This window comes from Ranitomeya variabilis, chromosome 4, assembly GCF_051348905.1.
Source record: "Ranitomeya variabilis isolate aRanVar5 chromosome 4, aRanVar5.hap1, whole genome shotgun sequence".
Lineage (NCBI taxonomy): Eukaryota > Metazoa > Chordata > Amphibia > Anura > Dendrobatidae > Ranitomeya > Ranitomeya variabilis.
In genome coordinates, this window is record NC_135235.1 from 662,081,053 (window position 1) to 662,105,551 (window position 24,499).

Sequence of the window (24,499 nt, forward strand, 5' to 3'; positions counted from 1 at the left end):
TTAGGTTTTCCAACTGATATGGATCTAGGACAGATTCTCAACTAGATTCCCTGTGTGGCTACTAGCAAGGAAGCAGAAGGGCTACAGGCAGTACAATAGGCCCCAGACTGACCAGTGGAAAATTGTTACAAGTGCCACAAGCATTGAAAGTGACAAGTGCAGTCTGCGCTAACAGGCGTGCACGTGCTCTCTAGACTCAGAAAGAAAATAGAAGTCTCCACTAATCAGTGACAAAAAACTTATGAGTGCTTAATATTAGCCTCCAGTAGCCATCAGCTTACCACTTCCACGTTGGAGGAGGAATGTGTTCCCCAGGTGAGCATGCAAACCCACAAGGAGGAAGATGCCGAGGTACTTCTGTGGCTCACACCATTTAACAGTGCTGTGCCATAGCCAGCAAAAGTATTGCAAAAAATTGGAAGACAAAGAGCAATAGGGTCTTATCCACGTTACACAGAAGAGAATATACACCAAATTTGCTCAGCTGGTTAGGATGAGATAAGAGCATAAAGATAGCGGCTGCTGCAGATCCACAGGTCTTCAACCACCAGAGAAAGTACTGTATTCAGAGGGAAATTCGTAGATAAAAGTCCACGCTGCCGTTGGGATGAATTTCAGGATAATGTAGTCGATTCACAGTGGTTTTATTTCCCTCTGAATACTATAGCCAGGAAAAGGAAAGGATGAGTCAGAGGGGTGGGTACCTGGCGTGCTGAGACACCGCTGCTGATTGGCTGGAAGACTGGCCACGCTGATAGGCTGGGGGTAACCAGGCCGCCGAATGGTTGGAAATATCCAGCTCGGTGATTAGCTGAACTATCACGCCAGCTGTTTGGCCGAGCGCACCTATGGCCACACCCACACATGCCCAATTTCTGCCTCTAAAGCCAGACCTACACTACAGCCAGATACCGCCCGGCCCGCAAAGAGCTGAGAGACGCCTGCAGGTACCCAGGCAGCTGCGCGGCAAGGCCCCACTCCCACCCACCACCAGTCTAACCCTGACCAACTAAGGTCAACAGGAGCACATAGGCAAGCAGGACAACCAGCAGCAGCACCTGGCCCCTGAACAAAGACCATCACTTTCTCTCCTCCAGAGCTGTGCAGTCTCTGGTAACGACTACCCCAAAAAAAGAACATAGAAGGGGAAGGAGTGGGAACCAGGAGGGAGGGCTTTGGGGGAGAGACTGGTTCATGACAGGGTTATACTTACCTGTCCTGAAGCTCCGGATCCCTTTAACTTCTGCTCTATTCACACGTGTGCTATGTTGGGAGGCGAGCAAGAGCTAGTCGGATTACGGACCTCTGCCCTAATACCTTACCACCGACTGTGTCAAGGTACCTTGGCCACATCGATGAGAGAGGATACAGACTGAACAACTACAGGCGCTACCTGGGTGAAGCAGTGCACAAATACACTCTGTTACACAGAGGTCTCTGTATAGATGTATAGATAACTTTACCACAGCATTTTTGTTTGGGAGAAGAGAAAAGGTGATTAGGAACAGTTTATTGTAAGTAAATTTTATTTAAAAAAAACATGATAAAAAAATCTGATTGAAAAAAGTGGCTAATTTTCCCACCATTTTATTTCTGCTCTCAAATAATACAGTTTGGATAAAAAAGAAAAACATTTAAATCATAACAAATGTGTTCAAAGACCTTGTGTCGAGACATAAAGAGCAGAGACTGAAGATGTTTCATCTCCAAAAGTTTACAAAACAGAAAGGATTGGCAACTTCGAATTTCCTTATCTTTTTTCTTGGCTTCGGAAGCTTGGAAACTGTAATATTTTAAGTTTTAAAGTAATTTCCCTTTCTTGTTTAGTCTATTATATGTTTTTTGTACAATTTGCCAATACAATGTATAATCCATCCCCGTGAAAGTTATTTTTGATAGTTATCTAAATATGATTTTCAAGTAAATAATTTCTCACACTCTAAATATGATAATGGCTTCGTCCTGTGTTGGATTTTTGATGTTTAAGAAAGTACCATTCTTGGTTAAAACTTTCCCACATTATGAACATGAAAAAGGCTTCTCCGCTTTGTGACTTCTCTGGTGTTTAACAAAACATGATTTATCTGCATAACTTTTCCCACATTCTGAACATGAAAAAGGCTTCTCCCCTGTGTGTGTTCTTTGGTGCTTAACAAGAACAGATTTCCGGGTAAAAGATCTCCCACATTCTGAACATGAAAACGGTTTCTCTCCGGTGTGAATTCTCTGGTGCATAACAAGAGTTGATTTACGATCAAAATATTTCCCACATTCTGAACATAAATACTGTTTCTCACCTGTGTGAGTTCTCTGATGTGAGATAAGATGTGATTTCTCTGTAAAAGTTCTCCCACATTCTGAACAAGAAAACTGCTTCTCCCCTGTGTGTGTTCTTTGGTGCTTAACAAGAACAGATTTCCGGGTAAAAGATCTCCCACATTCTGAACATGAAAACGGTTTCTCTCCGGTGTGAATTCTCTGGTGCATAACAAGAACAGATTTCCGGATAAAAGATCTCCCACATTCTGAGCATGAAAATGGCTTCTCCCCTGTGTGAATTCTCTGGTGCTTAACAAGAGTTGATTTACGATCAAAATATTTCCCACATTCTGAACATAAATACTGTTTCTCACCTGTGTGAGTTCTCTGATGTGAGATAAGATGTGATTTCTCTGTAAAAGTTCTCCCACATTCTGAACAAGAAAACGGCTTCTCCCCTGTGTGAATTCTCTGGTGCTTAACAAGAGTTGATTTCTGATGAAAATATTTCCCACATTCTAAACATAAATGTTGTTTCTCCCCTGTGTGAGTTCTCTGATGTGAGATAAGATATGATTTCTCTGTAAAACTTCTCCCACATTCTGAACATGAAAACGGCTTCTCCCCTGTGTGAATTCTCTGGTGCTTAACAAGAGTTGATTTCTGATGAAAATATTTCCCACATTCTGAACATAAATGTTGTTTCTCCCCTGTGTGAGTTCTCTGATGTGAGATAAGATATGATTTATCTGTAAAACTTCTCCCACATTTTGAACATGAAAAAGGCTTCTCATCTGTGTGACTTCTCTGATGTTTAACAAAACATGATTTATCTGCATAGCCTTTCCCACATTCTGAACATGAAAAAGGCTTCTCCCCCGTGTGGGTTCTCAGGTGCTTAACAAGAACAGATTTCCGGATAAAAGATCTCCCACATTCTGAACATAAAAATGGCTTCTCCCCTGTGTGAATTCTTTGGTGCTTAACAAGAGTCGATTTCCGTCCAAAATATTTCCCACATTCTGAACATAAATATTGTTTCATCCCTGTGTGAGTTCTCTGGTGTGCAATAAGATTTGATTTATCTGTAAAACATTTCCCACATTCTGAACACAAGTATGGCTTCTCCCGTGTGTGATATCTCTGGTGATTAACCAGAACTGATTTCTGTAAAAAACATTTCCCACATTCTGAACATGAAAAAGGCTTCTCCCCTGTGTGAGTTCTCTGGTGCTTAACAAGAACAGATTTTCGTATAAAAGATCTCCCACATTCTGAACACGAATGTGGCTTCTCCCCAGTATGAATTTTCTCATGCCTAATAAGATCTGATTTCAGGTTAAAATATCTTCCACAGGTGGAACAAGAAAATCTCTCCTCTGTGTGAATTTTTTGATGTTTAACAAAAGACGTTGTGAGGGAAAATCTATTTCCATGTTCTGAATGTGAAAATATCTTCTTTGCTTTAAAAGCAGTTTGTTTTTGAACACCTCTTTTGTGACTTTTATTTTTCTTACTAGTCAGAAATGAATCAGAAGATAGGACCTGTTTCAAAGGATCAGATGTTAGATCTTTGCTGTGAAGGGATGCTATAACTGGAGTAATGACATTCACCTCAATTGTATCCTGTGTAAACTCAGGGTCATCTGATTTAAAAACTGATGTCAGTTGTCCTTCTGATCTCCTGGTACAGTCATCTGCCAAAAAGTAAAAACAATTATTATTTTTGAATAAAATATCCTTGAAATTTATATTTTTGAACATTTCTAATTAAAAGGTCCATTGAATTATTTACTAATGCAATGACAGATGACAGTCTAATAGACCTCATGGCGTGAACAAGTAAAGTGTGGTGTTCAGCTGTTTACTTATTCTGCCTCCAAATATTGGAATAAAAAGCCACCAAAAAATGTTTTGAAGGCAAAAATGATACCAATAAAAACTTCTACTCACTCCACAAAAAAATAAATCCCCACTCAGGCCCATCATCTGTTAATGGAAAAAGAGGTTTCCACATTATTAGTAACTCAAAGGTTCTTGAAAAGTAGCATGGTTTCCATAAACCAACCCAGCAAAATCTAATCTCCAAAAGACAAATCTCTCTCTTGCTTCTGAGCCTTGCATTGTGCCCAAACCACATTTAGCATTTATGTATTTGGCATTGCTGAAGTGAGAGGAACCTACTTAATTTATAGTGTGTGTGTCTCCTGGAGCACAATCTGGGCACGATGTGTTGGGTAATAAAATGGCATGTTTGCAATTTCACTCTCCAACATCCACTGTTTGCTAATTTGTCTGGCAGTATCGATGTAGTCTGGCTGGAGTAATCAGCTCCCTGCTCCAGCCAATTGGAAAGCCCCACATGATACTAAATCTTGAAGCATATATTGTCAGAAGCTGCCAAATACAGCCTTGCTCTCCTCTGGTTCAGTCCTCTGTGCTCCGCTCCAGGTATGTGTATTTGTATCCTATTGTGACTCCAGACAGTTTACAAACTACTCTTGCGTCTTTGGATTTTGTATTTTCTCTGTCCTCCTGGTTCTGACCCAGCGACCTGACTATTCATCTTGCCATCTCGCACCACCGAACAGCATCTAACTCCATGGCCTGAGCCTTGGGGTCCCAGTAAAAGTTCAGGTCTATGTATATGGGTTAAATGATGACAAGTGGGGTAATTCCTGAGATTTGGAAAATAAAGTTGCTAGCACCAAGCCTATTTGTGATAGCATTTTTTTTTTTGAGTTGCCAGGTAACCACAAACAGTGCTCCCCCTCCCCCCCATTACATTGTGACTGCAAACTATTCCAAGATTATCTGCTATCATAGGTTTACCGTGACAGAGAGGAGCCAGAATACAGCAGCGTCTGATTTCTCCTACTCCTGCACTGATTAGAAGCACTTTACCTTTATATTAAACGATACAAGTTTCTTTCAGCAGTGCAGGGGTTAATCTGCTCCTTTGAGAGCTCCTGGAAGCTTTCCTTTGTTAAGGCTCAGCTGTTCACTGTAAGCCACTCCCATCTTCTATATAATCTGGGCCCTGGTTAGCACTCATTGTCAGAGATAGTATTTGCTGCATGGCTGGAGATTGTTGGTGGTTGTTATTGGAGAAGGCATTTGGATTTATCTGTGACTGTTGCTAGATTTTGAGTGTGTGATAATTCCCTTTCTTCTCCTACTTTGGTTTAACCCCATCCTCCACTCCCCGATGAATTCCTCTGTTGACATGTGAGTATATTTATATGTTTGGTATTTTTTGTTATACCTGTTTGCATAACCTTGTTAGTCTGGTTCGTGTATTACAGTACACTACTACTCCCCTGAGTGGGGGAAGGGTACAGACTGAGGGCGGATTCAGGAGCTAAGGAAAGGTACATGACCCCGGTATCTTCACTATCAGAAGTAATCCAGGGAACAGGGCAAGCTAGGGTGCCCTTAGCATTAGGGACAGGAAGGGGCCCCTGGTCTCACCGGGGACACCTGACATTAGAGTCACGACATAGCGTTCCAAAAGCTAAATGGCGCTCCTTCCTTTCTGAGCCCTGTCATTGTTCCCAGACAGTAGTATACAACCATATATTGGATATTGTCAGAATTATTATTATTATTGTACATTTTTATTGCGCCATTTATTCCATGGCGCTTTACATGTGAAAAGTGGGCAAATATAGACAAATACAACTAAACATGAGCAAAAAACAAGGCACACAGGTACATAAGGAGGGAGGACCCTGGCCGCGAGGGCCCACAGTCTGCAGGGGATGGGTGAGGATACACTAGGAGAGGGTAGAACTGGTTGTGCGGTGGTTCAGTAGGTTGAGGATCACTGCAGGTTGTAGGCTTGTCGGAAGAGGTAAGTCTTCAGGTTCTTTTTAAAGGTTTCTATGGTATGCGAGAGTCTGATGTGTTGTGGTAGAGAGTTCCAGAGTATTGGGGAAGCACGGGAGAAGTTTTGGATGCGGTTGTGGGAAGAAGAGATGAGAGGGGAGTAGAGAAGGAGGTCTTGAGAGGATCGGAGGTTGCGTGTAGGTAAGAACCGGGAGATCATGTCACAGATGTATGGAGGAGACAAGTTGTGGATGGCTTTGTATGTCACTGTAAGGGTTTTGAACTGGAGTCTCTGGGTGTTAGGAAGCCAGTGAAAGGCTTGGCATAGGGGAGAGGCTGGGGAATAGAGGGGAGACAGGTAGATTAGTCGCGCAGCAGAGTGTAGGATGGATTGGAGTGGTGCCAGAGTGCTAGAGTGGTGCCAGAGGGGAGGCCAGAGAGTAGGAGGTTGCAGTAATCAAGGCGGGAAATGACAAGGGCATGGACTAGTGTTTTTGTGGTGTCGCGGTCAAGGAATGCGCGGATCCGGGAAATATTTTTAAGTTTGAGACAACAGGAGGAGGCAAGGGCTTGGATATGTGGCTTGAAAGAGAGAGCAGAGTCGAGGATCACCCCGAGGCACCGGGCGTATTGGACTGGGGAAAGTGAGCAGCCATTGACATTGATAGATATGTCTGGTTGAGCAGTAGAGTGAGATGGGGGAAAGATGATGAATTTTGTTTTGTCCATGTTCAGTTTTAGAAAGCGAGCAGAAAAGAAGGCCGAGATAGCAGACAGTGTGGGATTTTGATAAGTAAAGAGGTGAGGTCAGGTCGGGATAGGTAGATCTGCGTGTCTTCGGCGTAGAGATGATACTGCAAACCATGGGATTCTATGAGCTGTCCCAGGCCGAAGTTGTAGATGGAGAAGAGTAGGGGGGTCCTAGAACAGAGCCTTGAGGAACACCGACGGACAAGGGGCGGAGTGAGGAGGTGGTATGGGAGAGGGAGACACTGAATGTTCGGTCAGTCAGATATGACGAGATCCAGGATAGGGCCAAGTCTGTGATGCCAAGAGATGAGAGGATCTGTAGCAGAAGGGAGTGGTCCACAGTGTCAAAGGCAGAAGACAGGTCAAGGAGAAGGAGGACAGAGTAGAATCAGGAGAAGTTGGAAAAGAATTAGTAAGGTCAACTTGTTTCATATTATCCTTTGTGAAAATGGAAAAATTGCGGCTAAATCAACATTTTAGTGAAAAAAATAATTTTTGCATTCCACTTTGTGTTAATTCCTCAATATGGTTTTTAATATTATGAAGAATGCAATTTTCTAAAATCTATGCCATTCAAAGTAATTTAAAAAAATTAGTTTTGTAAATTTAATTGAATATATAAATACTTGATGCACTTATAATTCTCCGATTATCAGGAAAAAATAAAAGAATGTTGAAAACAGAATGTTGTTAAAATACTCCCGTCCTAAAGAAGAAATACGGTAAATGCTATTTATGAATGATTCTGTGTGGTATCACTATCTGATTTAAGAGCATACACATTTGAATTTTGAAAAATGACAAATCTGTCTAAGTTACCGTATATACTCGAGTATAAGCCGAGATTTTCAGCCCAAATTTTTGGGCTGAAATTGCCCCTCTCGGCTTATACTCGAGTCATGATCGGCGGTGGGGTCGGCGGGTGAGGGGGAGAGAGGACTGTTGCATACTCACCTAGTCCCGGCGCTCCCCCTGCCCGTCCCACGGTCTTCGGTGCCGCAGCTCGTCCCCTGTTCAGCGGTCAAGTGGGACCGCTCATTAAAGATATGAATATGGACTCCACTCCCATAGGGGTGGAGCCGCATATTCATTCCTCTAATGACGGTAACGGTGACCGCTGACAGAGGAAGAGGCTGCGGCACCCGGAGACCAGCTGTCCGGGATAAGGAGCCAGGGACGCCGGGAGCAGGTAAGTATGTCATAGTTACCTGTCCACGTTCCACACGCCGGGCACCGCTCCGTCTTCCCGTCCTCTTGATCTGACTGTTCAGGTCAGAGGGCGCGATGACGTACTAGTGTGCGCGCCGCCCTCTGCCTGAACAGTCAGTGCGGAGAGACGCAGAGACGGGACGCAGAGGAGCTGCGGGCAGCAAGAGAGGTGAGTATGTCATTTTTTTTTTTTATTGCAGCAGCAGCAGCATTATATATTGCACAGATTTATATGGAGCATCTATGGGGCCATAATGAACGGTGCAGAGCATTATACACTCACTGGCCACTTTATTAGGTACACCTGTCCAACTTCTTGTTAACACTTAATTTCTAATCAGCCAATCACATGGCGGCAACTCAGTGCATTTAGGCATGTAGACATGGTCAAGACAATCTCCTGCAGTTCAAACCGAGCGTCAGTATGGGGAAGAAAGGTGATTTGAGTGCCTTTGAACGTGGCATGGTTGTTGGTGCCAGAAGGGCTGGTCTGAGTATTTCAGAAACTGCTGATCTACTGGGATTTTCACACACAACCATCTCTAGGGTTTACAGAGAATGGTCCGAAAAAGAAAAAAAATCCAGTGAGCGGCAGTTCTGTGGGCGGAAATGCCTCGTTGATGCCAGAGGTCAGAGGAGAATGGGCAGACTGGTTCGAGCTGATAGAAAGGCAACAGTGACTCAAATCGCCACCCGTTACAACCAAGGTAGGCCTAAGAGCATCTCTGAACGCACAGTGCGTCGAACTTTGAGGCAGATGGGCTACAGCAGCAGAAGACCACACCGGGTACCACTCCTTTCAGCTAAGAACAGGAAACTGAGGCTACAATTTGTACAAGCTCATCGAAATTGGACAGTAGAAGATTGGAAAAACGTTGCTTGGTCTGATGAGTCTCGATTTCTGCTGCGACATTCGGATGGTAGGGTCAGAATTTGGCGTAAACAACATGAAAGCATGGATCCATCCTGCCTTGTATGGAGCATCTTTGGGATGTGCAGCCGACAAATCTGCGGCAACTGTGTGATGCCATCATGTCAATATGGACCAAAATCTCTGAGGAATGCTTCCAGCACCTTGTTGAATCTATGCCACGAAGAATTGAGGCAGTTCTGAAGGCAAAAGGGGGTCCAACCCGTTACTAGCATGGTGTACCTAATAAAGTGGCCGGTGAGTGTATATGGCACAGCTTTCTATGGAGCATCTATGGGGCCATACTGAACGGTGCAGAGCATTATATATGGCACAGCTTTATGTGGAGCATCTATGGGGCCATAATGAACGGTGCAGAGCATTCTATATGGCACAGCTTTATATGGAGCATCTATGGGGCCATAATGAAGGGTGCAGAGCATTATATATGGCACAGCTTTATGTGGAGCATCTATGGGGCCATAATGAAGGGTGCAGAGCATTATATATGGCACAGCTTTATGTGGAGCATCTATGGGGCCATAATGAACGGTGCAGAGAATTATATATGGCACAGCTTTATATGGAGCATCTATGGGGCCATAATGACCGGTGCAGAGCATTATATATGGCACAGCTTTATGTGGAGCATCTATGGGGCCATAATGAACGGTGCAGAGCATTATATATGGCACAGCTTTATGTGGAGCATCTATGGGACCATAATGACCGGTGCAGAGCATTATATATGGCATAGCTTTATGTGGAGCATCTATGGGGCCATAATGAACGGTGCAGAGCATTCTATATGGCACAGCTTTCTACGGAGCATCTATGGGGCCATAATGAACGGTGCAGAGCATTATAAATGGCACAGCTTTATGTGGAGCATCTATGGGACCATAATGAACGGTGCAGAGCATCATATATGGCACAGCTTTATGTGGAGCATCTATGGGGCCATAATGAACGGTGCAGAGCATTATATATGGCACAGCTTTATGTGGAGCATCTATGGGACCATAATGAACGGTGCAGAGCATTATATATGGCACAGCTTTATGTGGAGCATCTATGGGACCATAATGAACGGTGCAGAGCATTATATATGGCACAGCTTTATGTGGAGCATCTATGGGACCATAATGACCGGTGCAGAGCATTATTTATGGCACAGCTGTATGTGGAGCATCTATGGGACCATAATGACCGGTGCAGAGCATTATATATGGCACAGCTTTATGTGGAGCATCTATGGGACCATAATGAACGGTGCAGAGCATTATATGTGGCACAGCTTTATGTGGAGCATCTATGGGACCATAATGAACGGTGCAGAGCATTATATATGGCACAGCTGTATGTGGAGCATCTATGGGACCATAATGACCAGTGCAGAGCATTCTATATGGCACAGCTTTATATGGAGCATCTATGGGGCCATAATGACCGGTGCAGAGCATTATATATGGCACAGCTTTATGTGGAGCATCTATGGGGCCATAATGAAAGGTGCAGAGCTTTATATATGGCACAGCTGTACGTGGAGCATCTATGGGACCATAATGACCGGTGCAGAGCATTATATATGGCACAGCTTTATGTGGAGCATCTATGGGACCATAATGAACGGTGCAGAGCATTATATATGGCACAGCTTTATGTGGAGCATCTATGGGACCATAATGACCGGTGCAGAGCATTATATATGGCACAGCTTTATGTGGAGCATCTATGGGACCATTATGAACGTTGCAGAGCATTATATATGGCACAGCTTTATGTGGAGCATCTATGGGGCCATAATGAACGGTGCAGAGCATTATATATGTGGCACAGCTTTATATGGAGCATCTATTGGGCCATAATGAATGGTATGGAGCATCTATTTTTATTTTTGAAATTCACCGGTAGCTGCTGCATTTTCCACCCTAGGCTTATACTCGAGTCAATACGTTTTCCCAGTTTTTTGCGGCAAAATTAGGGTGGTCGGCTTATACTCGGGTCGGCTTATACTCGAGTATATACGGTATTTGGTAATTTTCTGGTATTTTCTAAAATAAACACAAAATATATTATCCTTAAATAACGAGAAACAAAGTACAATGTGTCACAGAAAAAATTTCATAATCAGTGGAATCAGAAGAAACATCCAGCTTTATCACCACATAAAGTGACACATGACACATGTAAAAGTTAAAAAATGGGGCCTGTTAGGAACACAAAACCGGCTGTGCGAAGGGGCTAAATCAGAGTATTTTGGGCACTAACTACTGTAGTCAAAAACTCTGACTATAGACAACAACACATCTACTGAAATTATCAAACTCAACAGTCTTCATCAGTAAAAAATTAGTAACTAAGTAACTGCAGGAGAACCATCTCTGGAGTAAATAAGAGTATGTGGCTTGTTAACTCTTGGCAATCAAAACTATCACTGTGTTGACGTTTTCTGGCAGATCAGTTTCTAGAAGTAAAATTAGACATTTAAAGAGAACATCTTAAAATAGAGCTGAGGTATCTTAAATTTAGATCTTCAGCATTTAGCAGAGGCAATGGAGACCCTTTTTTAAAGACAACCATAAAGTTGCAGACTCATGTAAGTGGGGTATGCAATACCTCCACAATCAAACATAAAATAAAGAATGAGCCTGTAAAAAAAGACATTAGGCGGAAGAGCTCTAACACTAAACTGGAGTTGTACTTACTTATGATGGACCATTGGAGCTACTTTGAGTCCTGACCAGAAAAGTAGAGAGTTATGATCATGCTCACACACTTACAAGGGTAGCAGAAGAGGGAAAGAACTACCACACCTGTACCCAACTAGTCTTTGCACAGACTAAAAAAGGCCATAGTTGCACAACTAAATACACCTCCTCGGACCTAGCTCTCTAAAAGGCTGGCGAGGGGTTTCTCGTACCTCCTGATGAACGACAGGGGATGATGCACAACAAATCCCAAAAAAAAGGAAGCTAGCAAAACCCAGGGTAAAAAAAACTAAAACAAGTTCACAAAAGTTCACAAGAGATAGACAGAGACAAATAAGGAGAACAAAAAAAAAACAGAATAAGTTAAATCTACCAGACCTCCAAACATGGAGAAGAAGGGAAAGATGCTGGGGAGGAAAACTCACAGATTCACAACAGGAAAAACAACTGGGGCTTGCAGGACAAGGTAAACCCCTACCTGAGGACCTGGAACTCCAAACACCCATCCACATGGACGTATAGCCAGCAAGTGAGGCAAGTGAAAGGTGAACATATAAAGACCATCCCGAAATGTGATAGGACAGTGCCAAAAGGGAAAATGGAAAAACATCTGGAGAGAAACCAACCAAGAAAAAAAAGGCAAAAGAAATTATCAGCATTTGAACAGAGACAAAAAGAACTGTAGCGCAGCATAGAGGGAAACCAACCAGGCAGCAAAAGGTCATGGGATCGAATCCCAAAACCGAGCCATGACGAAGAAAAATTATTATCACTATCCATTTCAGGAATGATTGTGCAGTAATATGAATTCCTTAGACTTGAAAATATGACATGGAGTGAAGCCATGAAACCAGGGCTCAAGCCATGCCAACACATCTCCTGCAGAATGTATATCAGAGTCAGCAGTCAAGCAAGGCTTATTGATATATTATATCCAAGGTGTGATGTTTTTTGTGTAGTTTATCACAATCCTCTTTGAAGTTAGTAGGTTTTAAAAGAAAATGAAAAGTTAGTATAAAAGGAAACTCTTGTTATTGTAGATTGTCTCTTCAGAGAGGAAGAGGACTAGAACTCCAGTGCCACCTATTGTAAGCAGCAATCCTAACAGTCAATGTCAACCCTTTAACGAGTCTTGTCACATGACTTAGGATAAAAGCCAAACCAGAATCTCACACTTGGCCCTCACTGTACATTTATTGTTCTCGATCATAAAAGTGAAGTTTGGTCAGGAAGACTGGACCTGGTCTTGTAGGGACCATACGAGCACATTCAGCAGCAGCACAGAAGAGAGAGAAGGTAGATTCATTCTATATGATGCCAGGACTCTAGGAAGGCAACAGCATCATTAGCTTTTACCTTTTGTTAGAAATCCACCATAGAAACACGGGTATTACATACCTGGTAATGTGTTTTTTCATGAGACATGACGGCACCACGAGAGAGGGGATCCGCCCATCAAGGACAGGAAACCTTCAAGATAAAAGGGGCGGCTCCTCTCTCCACATCAGTTGTTTACAGAGTACGAGAGGAACTCCGCTGGTTAGTGTACACATAAATAATACATCCTATACGGTTCTATTCACCGACACCCCAGGGAGTGTATAATACAAATAATGCTAATAGTGCACCCAACTAATGAAGTGATCAAAAGGGTGGGAATATAAGGGTGCAGTCATGTCTCATGAAAAAACACATTACCAGGTATGTAATACCCGTGTTTTTCCATCATACATGACGGCACCACGAGAGAGTTACAGAGATTGTATTCTCTTTAGGGAGGGATCACTGCTTGTAACACTCTTCTCCCAAATGTGAGATCAGAAGTAGCAGATAGGTCTAGCCTATAATGTTTAAAAAACGTAGACGGAGAGGACCAAGTGGCCGCCTTACAGATTTGGTCAATGGTAGCATCTGCTCTCTCCGCCCATGACGTCACCATGACCCTCGTGGAGTGGGCTTTCAGACCCTGTGGAACAACCTTGCCTGCACTACTATACGCTAGAATAATGGCCTCTCTCACCCATCTAGCTACAGTCTGTTTTGAGGCTTTAAGGCCCTTCCTTGACCCCTGGAACGAAACAAATAAAGCCCTTTGCTTCCTCCAGGATTTTGTCACCTCTAGATACTGTAGGATACATCTCCTAACATCTAGGCAATGGAGTCTCTCCTCTTTTTTGTTACTGGGATTGGGACAGAAAGAGGGTAGGGTTATGTCCTGAGCCCTATGAAATCTCAATACCACTTTGGGGAGATATGCCGGATCTAATTTTAATACAACCCTATCGTCCATGATTTGTGTGTAAGGGGGGTCAGCTGACAACGCGTGTAAATCCCCCACCCTACGGGCTGATGTAAGGGCCACTAACAAAGCTGTTTTTAATGTTAGTATTTTATCAGAAGTTGTATTTAACGGCTCAAAGGGGCTTTCAGTCAGGGCTGTTAATACTAGATTTAGATCCCATGGTGGAGGAGTAGGAGATGGAACAGAGTCAGCTCTACTACAGGCTCGGACAAACCTCACCACCCACCTATTACTTGCCAGGTCACAATTGAATAGGGTTGCTAAGGCTGAAATGTGTACTTTGAGGGTACTAACAGCTAACCCCAGATCTAAGCCCTTCTGCGGGAACTCCAGTATTGCCACTATTGGGACCTCCCCTTCCCGTATTGGCCCTGAGCTGGAGAGGAATTTCTTCCATATTCTCCCATAGATCTTGGTCGTTACTGGTTTTCTGCTGCTGAGCAAGGTGGATATTAACCCAGCTGAGAACCCTTCTTTCTCTAGTAACGACCGCTCAAAAGCCAGGCTGTCAAATGAAGCCCGGAGTTCTGCGGGTGGTTGAAGGGACCCTGAGTTAGAAGGTCCTGGTCTTCCGGGAGAACCCATGGGTCAGTCACTGACATCACTCTCAGCCAGTAAAACCACGGTCTTTTCGGCCAGAAGGGAGCTATGACAATTACCCTGGCCTTGTCCTCCCTGATCTTCCTCAGAACCACTGGGATTAGACATATCGTTGGGAAGGCATACAGGAGTCCTGACGTCCATTCTATGCTGAAGGCGTCTACTGCCAACGGCCTGTCTGCTGGGTTCAGGGAGCAGAACTTTTGGACTTTCTTGTTGACTTTTGAGGCAAAGAGGTCTACCTTGGGTTTTCCCCACATGTGCACTATCCGTTGAAAAACAGACTTTTTTAGGGACCATTCTCCTTGCCTCAAGTGGTTCCTGCTTAAAAAGTCTGCCTTTATGTTGTCCACGCCTCGGATATGCAGGGCCGATAATGACAGGAAGTGCCGTTCGGCTAGAGACATGAGTCTTGTGGTTACGTGCATCAGAGCCCGAGAGCGGGTGCCTCCCTGGTGGTTCACGTATGCGACCGCTGTTCGGTTGTCCGATAGGACTCTCACATGATGCCCTGCTAAGTGAGGAAGTAATCTCTCTAGCGCCTTTTCTATTGCTAGGAGCTCCCACTCGTTTGAGGATAGATCTTTCTCCTCTTGAGCCCAGGGGTCTTGGACCCATAGTGTGTCTGAGTGGGCTCCCCACCCCCACGGACTGGCATCTGTTGTGATCACCTTGGAGGCTGTGAATGTCCAGGGAACTCCTCTCGGGGATGACTCTATCTGTAACCACCATCTGAGAGATTGGAGCACAGAGAGTGGGAGAGTGAGCTTCTGCTCTAACTGCCCCTGAAGTTCCCGGTCGTTCTGCAGCACACACCATTGCAGTTCTCTTGCATGGAACTGGGCCCATTTTACTGCCGGTATGCAGGAGGTTAGGGATCCTAACACCGACATGGCCCTTCTTAAAGTCATTTCCGGTTTTTTTAAAGTGGCTATAATCATCTGTTTGATTTTTTCCTCTTTTTCTTCTGGGAGGCGACACTCCTGTGCCACGGAGTCTATCGTTATCCCCAGGAAATTCTGGACCATAGCTGGCTCTAGCTTGGACTTCTTGAGATTTAGTTGCCATCCCAGTGCCTGAAGAGTGTCCATCACTATCCTGACCTGCTTCTGACAGTGAGAAAAGTTCTTCCCCACTATCAGGAAGTCGTCCAATTAGGGTATTATCAGAGTGTCTTTTTCCCTGAGATGAGCTGTGACCTCTGCTATCAGCTTTGTGAATACCCGTGGGGCTGTTGCTATCCCAAAGGGCAGAGCCCTGTACTGGAAGTGACGCAGCTGGGACCCCATCTGGACGGCCACTCTGAGAAACCGACGATCTTGTTGTCTGATTGGGACGTGATAATAAGCGTCCTTGAGGTCGAGGACGGACATGTAACACTGGGGATAGAGAAGTTTCACCGCCGATTTTATGGTCTCCATCTTGAACGATGGTATTACAAGAAATTTGTTGAGGCCTTTTAAATTTATTATTGTCCTCCAGGAGTTGTCTGGTTTTTTTATGAGAAAAAGAGGGGAATAAAATCCTTCCCTTCTTTCCTCTATACGAACTTCTTCCAAGACGTGTTTGTCTAGGAGTGATGTTACTTCTCCTTCCAGACTGTCTTGTTTCTCCTGAGAGGATTGTACCGGGGTCTGCATATACCTTCTTGGAGGCCAGTGGTGAAATTTTAGTTTTAGGCCTGATCCTACGATCTGCCGGATCCATATGCTGGATGAGATCCTCTCCCAGGCTGGAAGGAAGTGAGAGAGCCTCCCTCCCACCTGAGAAGGACCGTCACTGGGAAGGTTTGTTGGTGTCTCTGGGGGACTTGCCGAAATAGAAGCCCTTTCCTCCCCTGGGTCGCTTGTCCAGGTTGCTCCTGTCTCGGTCTCTGTACTGCTGCCTCCGGAATTTTTGACCTCTCCGAAAGGAGCGACGAAAGGGCTGAAATGGCTGTTTCGGGAAGTTCTTCTTTTTATCCCCGGCTTTCTCCAATACCTCGTCTAAAGCCGGTCCGAAGAGGAAGTTCCCCTCACAAGGCAAAGAGCAGAGCTTCATCTTCGCCTGAGTATCTCCCGGCCAGCATTTAAGCCATACGGCACGGCGTCCTGTGTTGGCTAACGCTGCTGATTTTGCTGCCAGCCTAGCCGAGTCCGCTGATGCTTCAGCTAGAAACACCGCCGCTGCTTTCATAGTTGGTATTGCCTCCAGGATAGTTTCCCTGGGAACTTTTTGCTCTACCTGTTCCTCCAGGTTGTCTATCCAGATTTTAAGGGATCTGGCTACACAAGTGGCCGCGATGGCTGGCCTTAGTGCTCCTGCTGAGGCTTCCCAAGCTGTCTTCAGGGAGCTGTCCACCTTCCTATCCAGAGGTTCTTTTAGAGAACCTAGGTCCTCGAATGGCAGGGAGGATTTCCTGGCGACTTTGGAGACCGCCACATCAATTTTTGGGGCTCTGTCCCAAGATGAGGACGCCTCCTCTTCAAAAGGGTACCTTCTTTTTAGGGAGGTGGTTAACTGGGACCTTTTTTCTGGCTTTTGCCATTCCCTTTTAATTAGTTCTTGTAGCTGCTCATTAACAGGGAATGACCTCCGCTTTTTCTTTTGTAGGCCACTGAACATAAGTTCCTGGGCTGTCTTTTTGGCCTTCTCATCTACCAGCCCCATGGTAGAGCGAACAGCTTTTATAAGCTTATCTGTAGCCTCTGCTGGAAGTGTCTTCCTCCTCTGAGCTACTATCAGAGCAGCGGGCCGTATCTGAATCCTGCTCTGACCCCGAGGACTCTCTTTGGGATCCTACTGAAGGGCTGGATCTGTCCCTAGATCTGGCATCTGTGTCAGCTGCGTTTACGGACCTAGAGACTTCGGACTGAATCAGGGACCTTAGGCTGTCCGTAAAGGAGGGTGTTTCCTCCGCCACCGTCCTGTTGATACACCCCTGACACAGTCTTTTACCCCAAGAGGTCTTTAAGGGCTTTTTACATAAGGGGCACTCCTTATTTTTAGTTTTTCCACTACACTTTTTGGGGACCTCCTATACTCCACCCCGCAATGTATGTAAGAAAAGAGGGGAGAGACGGAGATAAGAGAAGAGAAAAGAACAGACATTAGCGTGCTGGATTTTCTCGCAGATCACTCACCACTCGGACATTTTCAAAGTACGGGTACCGGATCCGGAGGTTGGCTGGATTTCACCGTGTCTCTCACTGAGACTAGGGACCCCTCCTTGGCATGGCGATCCGTCCGTACGCTGTCCGAGCGGCTTCTGCTACTGCCACGGCGGGACTGGCTCTTTTCGCTTGAGCGAGACCGCCTCTCCTGCATCTCTTGCTGCGGCATCAAATGCTCTGGTGAAAGACTCTCCATCATACACACTAATAGTTAGCAAGAGTAGTCACCTTCAACCTGGCCTGGTTTTAGTGACACAGGGCAGCGTTTCTGGCTTGTTTAAATAGATCCTTTTTTTTTTTTCCTAATGATTCACCAGGTTGATCCTGCCTTACTGGCTGCTTCAGTGATCAGGTGTATGGTCGCACCTGTCCTGAATGAATACCTGGTTGATCGTGCCTGCACCACTTCCGGTGCTTCTATGTGCAATCAATCACCTGGTTGATCCTGCCGACGCTAGCGCAATGCCTGCGCTGAATAATCATGCCAGCGCGCATCCGGCAACCACTTCCGGTGCGCGCTTTGTAATCCACCATTTACCTGGTTGATCCTGCCTCTGTCAGAGCCCTGTGCACGCACCCGGACTTACTTCCGGTGCGCGCTGCTGAATTGTGCTCCAGGCGCGCGCATCACTTCCGGTGTGCGCCGCCTTTTTCGGTCCCCCTGTCCCTTAGCCCCTGAGAAAAGTTCCGAGTGCTGCGGCCGGGTATCGTGCGCATGCGCGTACCAGCACCCGACGCCGGCTGAGAAGGGCTCACAGCGCCGTGAATTCCAGACCACGGCTCCAGGAGGCAGCGCCCGCACTCACCTCCAATGCCAGATGTCTCCTTAATGCTCCCTTCTTGGACACCGCTCCATGCTTGCCGCACTCACCTCCATGTAACATCAGGTACTGCCAGGGAGGTGGAAGGGGGGAAGGGGGAAGACCTGCTCTCCACGCTCAACAGGGAGGGGCCACTATACCTCCGAGGAGCTTACCTAGCCCGGGCACCGATGTGCCTCACGGGCTGCATGGCCACCTTTGGTCAACAGGGGGGGCACCATAAGGTGACCCCCGTGGACAGGCAGGATTTTTTTTAACTCGACAGGGGGGGAGCGCACCTGCGGCCCCCGTGGAGAATCTTCACCCGGGCGTTCGCCTCGCGGGCTGTGGCCATGCTTCGCTCAGGGGGGGCATGGTATACATTGACCCCCGAGGCGACTACGGGTACCTGGTGACGGGTGCAGCAGACCAGCGCCTGCCCAAATCCACCCGACCCAGGTCCCGGCATCCTCTTCAATCTTCATCAGACGTCTTCCTCATCAGACGTCTTCCATCTTGAGGGTTCCCCGTCAAGGACAGGAAACCAACTGATGTGGAGAGAGGAGCCGCCCCTTTTATCTTGAAGGTTTCCTGTCCTTGATGGGCGGATCCCCTCTCTCGTGGTGCCGTCATGTATGATGGAAAAATAATATTTTTCTTTAAGTGATCTTGTAAATTTTCGGCACATTTTATGTGCGCTGTCATATGGCTTTGCAGTTTACAGATCTTGGAAGGTAAAGGTCAGCATCTTCTGATTATAGGGGGTAGGAGGATCCTACAGGTTGTAAACACTTTAGTACAGTGCTTTCAATGCCCAAAATAATTTGAACAGTTTTGGTTAAAGAAGAATGTTGTGGTCTGGAGGCAGAATGGTCAACACATGATATGGTCAGACTACATCGCTTTTAAAGTTAACAAAGCCGGTGTCAGGATTCTGTTCCCTTACTGCAAAATGACCCTTAGTGGCTGCTATTATTCACTTTGATTATTGTGCTGCTTTTCCACTCCTCACAACTAGAGGCTTCTATTGTGTTTGTCATCTCCCTTTACTAAGATGGCGGATGTTAAACCTATGGAAGCTGTAATGCTACCGCAGAGCAGTATGCACAGCCTCCACCAGGGGGAACTGGTGGAGGAAGAAAGAATGTGCTCACAGTGTAGCACCAAAGTGCGGCAGCGCAAACGCCACAAGGTGACGAGAGAGTAGTAAGACAAGCCGAGTCAGTAACGGTCAGGAAACGCAGTACCAGAGGAAGCAGCAATAAACGTGGTCAGATGCAAGCCAGAGAAGTCATAAGCCAGACAGGAACAGAAATGCCAGAGACGTGAGACAGACAAACGAGTCAGAGGTCAAGCCGGGTCAGATACCAGAGGTCAGAGCACGGGGAACAAACACTAGCAGGAGTGGGAAAGCACGGGGACTGAGCAAACGGGCAGAGGACAAATCAGGGAGTAATGGGGTCAGCCGCTCAAGCCGGGGCAGGAACTATAACTGACACTGCCTGCAGACAGCAGAGGGCAGAAATAGCCTAACAGATCCCAGAACGAGGCAGAGGAAAGTTAACCCCTGCATGACCAGACCGGGGAGAGCATAGCAAGAAACAAACCCCGGCCTGGTTCATGACAGAAGCCATCTTGTTTCTTTTTTTGGATTTACGTATAGCTACATGGAACTCTCACTCATTGCTTGAATAATGTGTCTAGCCTTTTGTCTAATTCCAGTCTCCAGCTACTGAGAACTGTCTTACCCAGATTTTCAACAATCCTCTACTCTCTTGTTCTTACAATTCCTAGGGGTAATACCAAGAACTTCAACTACCACTTTCTATTCCCTTCTCATGCTTCTGCAGCCATTGGATTGCAGACCTACTCCACCTGTATTATAACAGCCAGTGACTGAAAAGTATCTGTGACTTCTATGCATTTAGTGGTTACTAATCACCTGGGTAGGTATATGTAGGAAACTCCTCTTTACACTGTTCATCACCCTTCACATATGTCTCTGTAGTATTAATAGGGGTCATATCTTCACCCTGAAACAAATATAGTAAAAGTCACTGATGGAGAAATCACATCTATGATCAGCTCTGATCCTGTCATCTCCACCATTCTCATTACACAAGTATAAAACATATAATACTGGTGGATAAAACAAGACAGCACAAAACCTTCACAGCCGTCTACACGTCATAGGGGAGATCTCATGACACCTTCTCTCCATCTACCTGATGATCCTGAGGAACATCTGGATTTTCTTGTTTACATACCTGTAGAAGAGGATGGAGACATCTCTCTGGTGTTGTCCTCTTACTGGATAGAACTGGAGGAAACACATACAGGGACTGAATTCATTCTTTACATACAGATAATTATAAGCTGTGTGTATTTAGTCCAATATATTACCTAGTGATGTGTGGGGCTGGGGAACCTCCATCATGATGTCCTTGTACAGATCTTTGTGTCCTTCTAAATACTCCCACTCCTCCATGGAGAAATAGACAGTGACACCCTGACACCTTATAGAAACCTGAGAAATACAATGATACCGTCATCCCCCCTGATCCCTCCATAGCGATAATATATAATGTACCAGCAATGTCACCTCTCCAGTCAGCAGCTCAATCATCTTGTAGCCAAGTTCTAGGATCTTCTGGTTTTTTATGTCATCATGGATCAGTGGGTGAGGTGGAGGCCCTGTGATTGGGCTCATGGGTCTTCCCCATCCCTCAGGCACAGGGGCCTGACAGCGCTCACTAGAGGTCTTCTTCACTACTGTGTAATCCTGGTTTTGGAGAGACACGTTAATAAATATCACTACAGAGCTTTCCAGAGTCCTCACCTCTCCAGTTCTGTCCATCTGTTATTCCCATAGATAAGAATGCAGTAATGTGACATATGAATCTCTCACCTCTCCAGTAAGCCGGGAGAGGATCTCTAGGGTGAAGTGTAATATCCTCTCTTCCATTTTGTTCTGGTCCCTATCCATCCTTGATGGGTAAATCAGAAAAATGTTTTTGTATGGAAGATCCGAAACTGTAGGAATCTGAATGGGAAGAAAAATGTAACATCATAATGGATACTGTGTAATAAAGCAATTAATGGACAAAGGCAAAAAAAACATAGAAAGAAACCAAGTGAAGATTTTGTATTTATGATTGGTTGGAAAATCATGATGCGGATGCAGTTTTCTGACTGTCACATACTATTACATAATACTAATTGCATGGGTTGTTTAAGTCCTATGCTACTGTGTTCAATAGCGATCATCTCAACAAGGTGGTTAAATGTTGCATTAGCATCTCGCTATGTGATCGCAGGGTGCCGATTGTGGCTATGGAAAAAGTAACAAACGTTCTGGTACTTGAAGATTGGTGACACAAAAGCGATACTTCTTTCTGAGTAATGAGGCCTCTGTTTAGATGTACCGTATATATAATTTTATCCCCCCATTTTGCTTTGGGAGAAGAGAATAGGTGATTAGAGATATTTTAGTGTAATTTCCTTTTTAAAAAAACATGATAAAAAATATCTAATTGAAAAAAAAAGTGTTTAATTTTCCCACCATTTTATTTGTGCTCTCAAATACCAGTTTGGATTCAAAAGAAAAAAGCATTTAAAATCATAGAAAATGTGTTCAAAGACCTTGTGTGGAGACATAAAGAGCTGAAACAGAAGATGCTTCATCTACAAAAGTCTACATAACAGGGAGGATTGGCAGCTCAGAATTTCCTTGACTTTTTCTTGGGTTCAGGAGCTTGTTCTAAGTTCTAAAGTAAAATCCCTTTCTTATTTAGTGTAATATGTTTTTGTACAATTTGTCAAAATACATAATCCCCCTCCCCCCCCCCCCCGAAAGTCATATTCTAGGTATGATAATGCCCTCTCCACATGTGGGATTTTTGATATTCAAGAAGGTAGCAATTTTGCTTAAAACTTTTCCACAATATGAACATGAAAAAGGCTTCTCCCCTGTGTGAGTTCTCAGGTGCTAAACAAGAACAGATTTCCAGATAAAAAAAGATCTCCCACATTATGAACATGAAATGGCTTCCCCCCTGTGTGAATTTTCTGGTGCTCCACAAAAGTAAATTTCCAGTCAATATATGTCCCACATTCGAAAATAAATATAGTTTCTCCTCTGTGAGAATTCTGTGATGTAAGATAAGATGTGAACACAAGTGTGATATCTTTGGTAATTAACATGAACTGATTTCTGTTAAAAAGAAAAAACATTTTCTACATTATGAACATGAATATGGCTTCTCCCCACTGTGAATTCTTTCATGCCTAATAAAATCTAATTTCCAGTTAAAATATCACCCACAGTTGGAACAAGAAAATCTCTTCTCCTCTGTGTGAATTTTTTGATGCTCAACTAAACATGTTTTGCGGGAAAACTATTTCCATGTTCTGAATGTGAAAATATCTTCTCTGCTTGAAGAGCAGTGTGTTTTTAATGCCTCTTTGGTGACTTTCATATTTCTTAGTAGTCTATAATGAATCAGAAGATAGGACCTGTTTCAAAGGAACAGATGATTGATCTTTGCTGTGAGTAATGGTATTCACTTCAGCTAGATCCTGTGTAATCTCAGGGTCATCTGATTTAAAAACTGAAGATGTCAGCTGTCCCTCTGATGTCCTGGCACCGTCATCTGCCAACAAATAAAACCAATTATTTTTTAATAAAATATCCTTGAAATGTATATTTTTGAACATTTCTAATTAAAATGCCCATTGAATTATTCACTAAGACATTGACAAATCAGTCTAATAGGCCTCATGAACAAGTGGGACATGGTGTTTAACTGTTTTTTTCAAACTGCCGCCAAATATTGGAATAAAAAAACACCAAAAAATGTTATGTAGGTGAAAATGATACAAATAAAAACTTCTACTCATGCCGCAAAAAAAATAATTCCCACTCAGGTCCATCATCTGTCAGTGGAAATACAGAAGTTTTCACATTATTAGTAACTCAAAGGCCCTTAATAAGCAAAATGCCGGGGGGGGGGGTGTGTCCAGAACCAAAGGGGAAGCAGTATTACAAGCTAGAAGTTGAGATGACTCAAAGCAGGAGCCAGAAAGAGAGAGATTGTGGTAGTGAGAACTCCAAGATGGCACCTCCTCACAAAACCTTGCGCAGTGACAGAGCAGCAGAGATGGCAACAATCAAGCTGGGGAGATTTGCAAGAGCAGTGGATGACTCTCCCAGACATCCTGTGAAACACATGTCTGGGCAGGTACTGGATGAGATGGATGATGGGGAGAGTAACGAGGAGACACAGAGGAGCATAACAGGTTGCTCCCTCAGCAGCAAATTAGAGAGGATGAGTCAGACCACCTGAAGGATTAATTGCATACAACTACAAATACAAGATTATAAAGAGCCAACTCTCAAGAGATGTCTACACAGCTATAAATGGCTGCAGCTCTGTCTTAGATGGCCTCGGGCAGCAAGTGGGAGATATCCAAGAGGACATTAAATGAATAAAGTAGGACATACACAATCTAATGAAAGGGTGGGGGAGGTGAAGAAAAGAGTGAGAGTGGTATACAGAAAGATGTTAAAATAAACAAAACATCAATATGCTTCTTAACAAAGTGATGACCAAGAGAATAGGTCAAGAAGAAATAATTTACGTATTGTGGAGGTTCCAGAAAAGGAGGACGGTCCAGATTCGGTCGTATTCTTTGAATCCTGGCTGCTAGAGAAATTCAGCATGGAAGCCCTGACATCGCTTTTGCCATAGAATGAGTACACATGGTACCCAGTCGTTCAGGACCACCAGGTGCATCACCCTTTCCTATTATAAAGACATAATCCTGCGCAAAGCTAGAGACCATCAAGACTTATCCATCAATGGTACTAGGGTATCAATATATCAGGATTTCTTGGCAGAAGTACAGAGTAGAAGAGCGCAATTCATGGACTTAAAGAGGAGACTGCCTGCGAAAACAGGTGCCATACTCCATGCTGT

The 24,499-nt window shown here is 44.5% G+C and overlaps 1 protein-coding gene across 4 annotated transcripts in view; it reads right to left on the bottom strand.

The window, feature by feature from the left end:
- Positions 1 to 24,499, bottom strand: part of LOC143766210 (uncharacterized) — a 101,913-nt gene that overhangs the window by 56,895 nt on the left and 20,519 nt on the right. For 2 of the 4 annotated variants that reach the window (XM_077253702.1, XM_077253701.1), the window contains 7 exons: positions 23,037 to 23,173; positions 21,430 to 21,564; positions 21,124 to 21,303; positions 20,925 to 21,048; positions 20,789 to 20,841; positions 20,464 to 20,554; positions 1,806 to 3,956 (listed from right to left, as the gene is read on the bottom strand). In XM_077253702.1, the coding sequence (XP_077109817.1) occupies positions 2,020 to 3,956; positions 20,464 to 20,554; positions 20,789 to 20,841; positions 20,925 to 21,048; positions 21,124 to 21,303; positions 21,430 to 21,564; positions 23,037 to 23,173 (2,657 nt within the window). In that variant the 3' untranslated portion in view covers positions 1,806 to 2,019. Of the gene's footprint in view, positions 1 to 1,805; positions 3,957 to 20,463; positions 20,555 to 20,746; positions 20,842 to 20,924; positions 21,049 to 21,123; positions 21,304 to 21,429; positions 21,565 to 23,036; positions 23,174 to 24,499 lie in introns of those variants that run through there. The other 2 variants (XM_077253700.1, XM_077253703.1) reach the window with 2 other exon arrangements.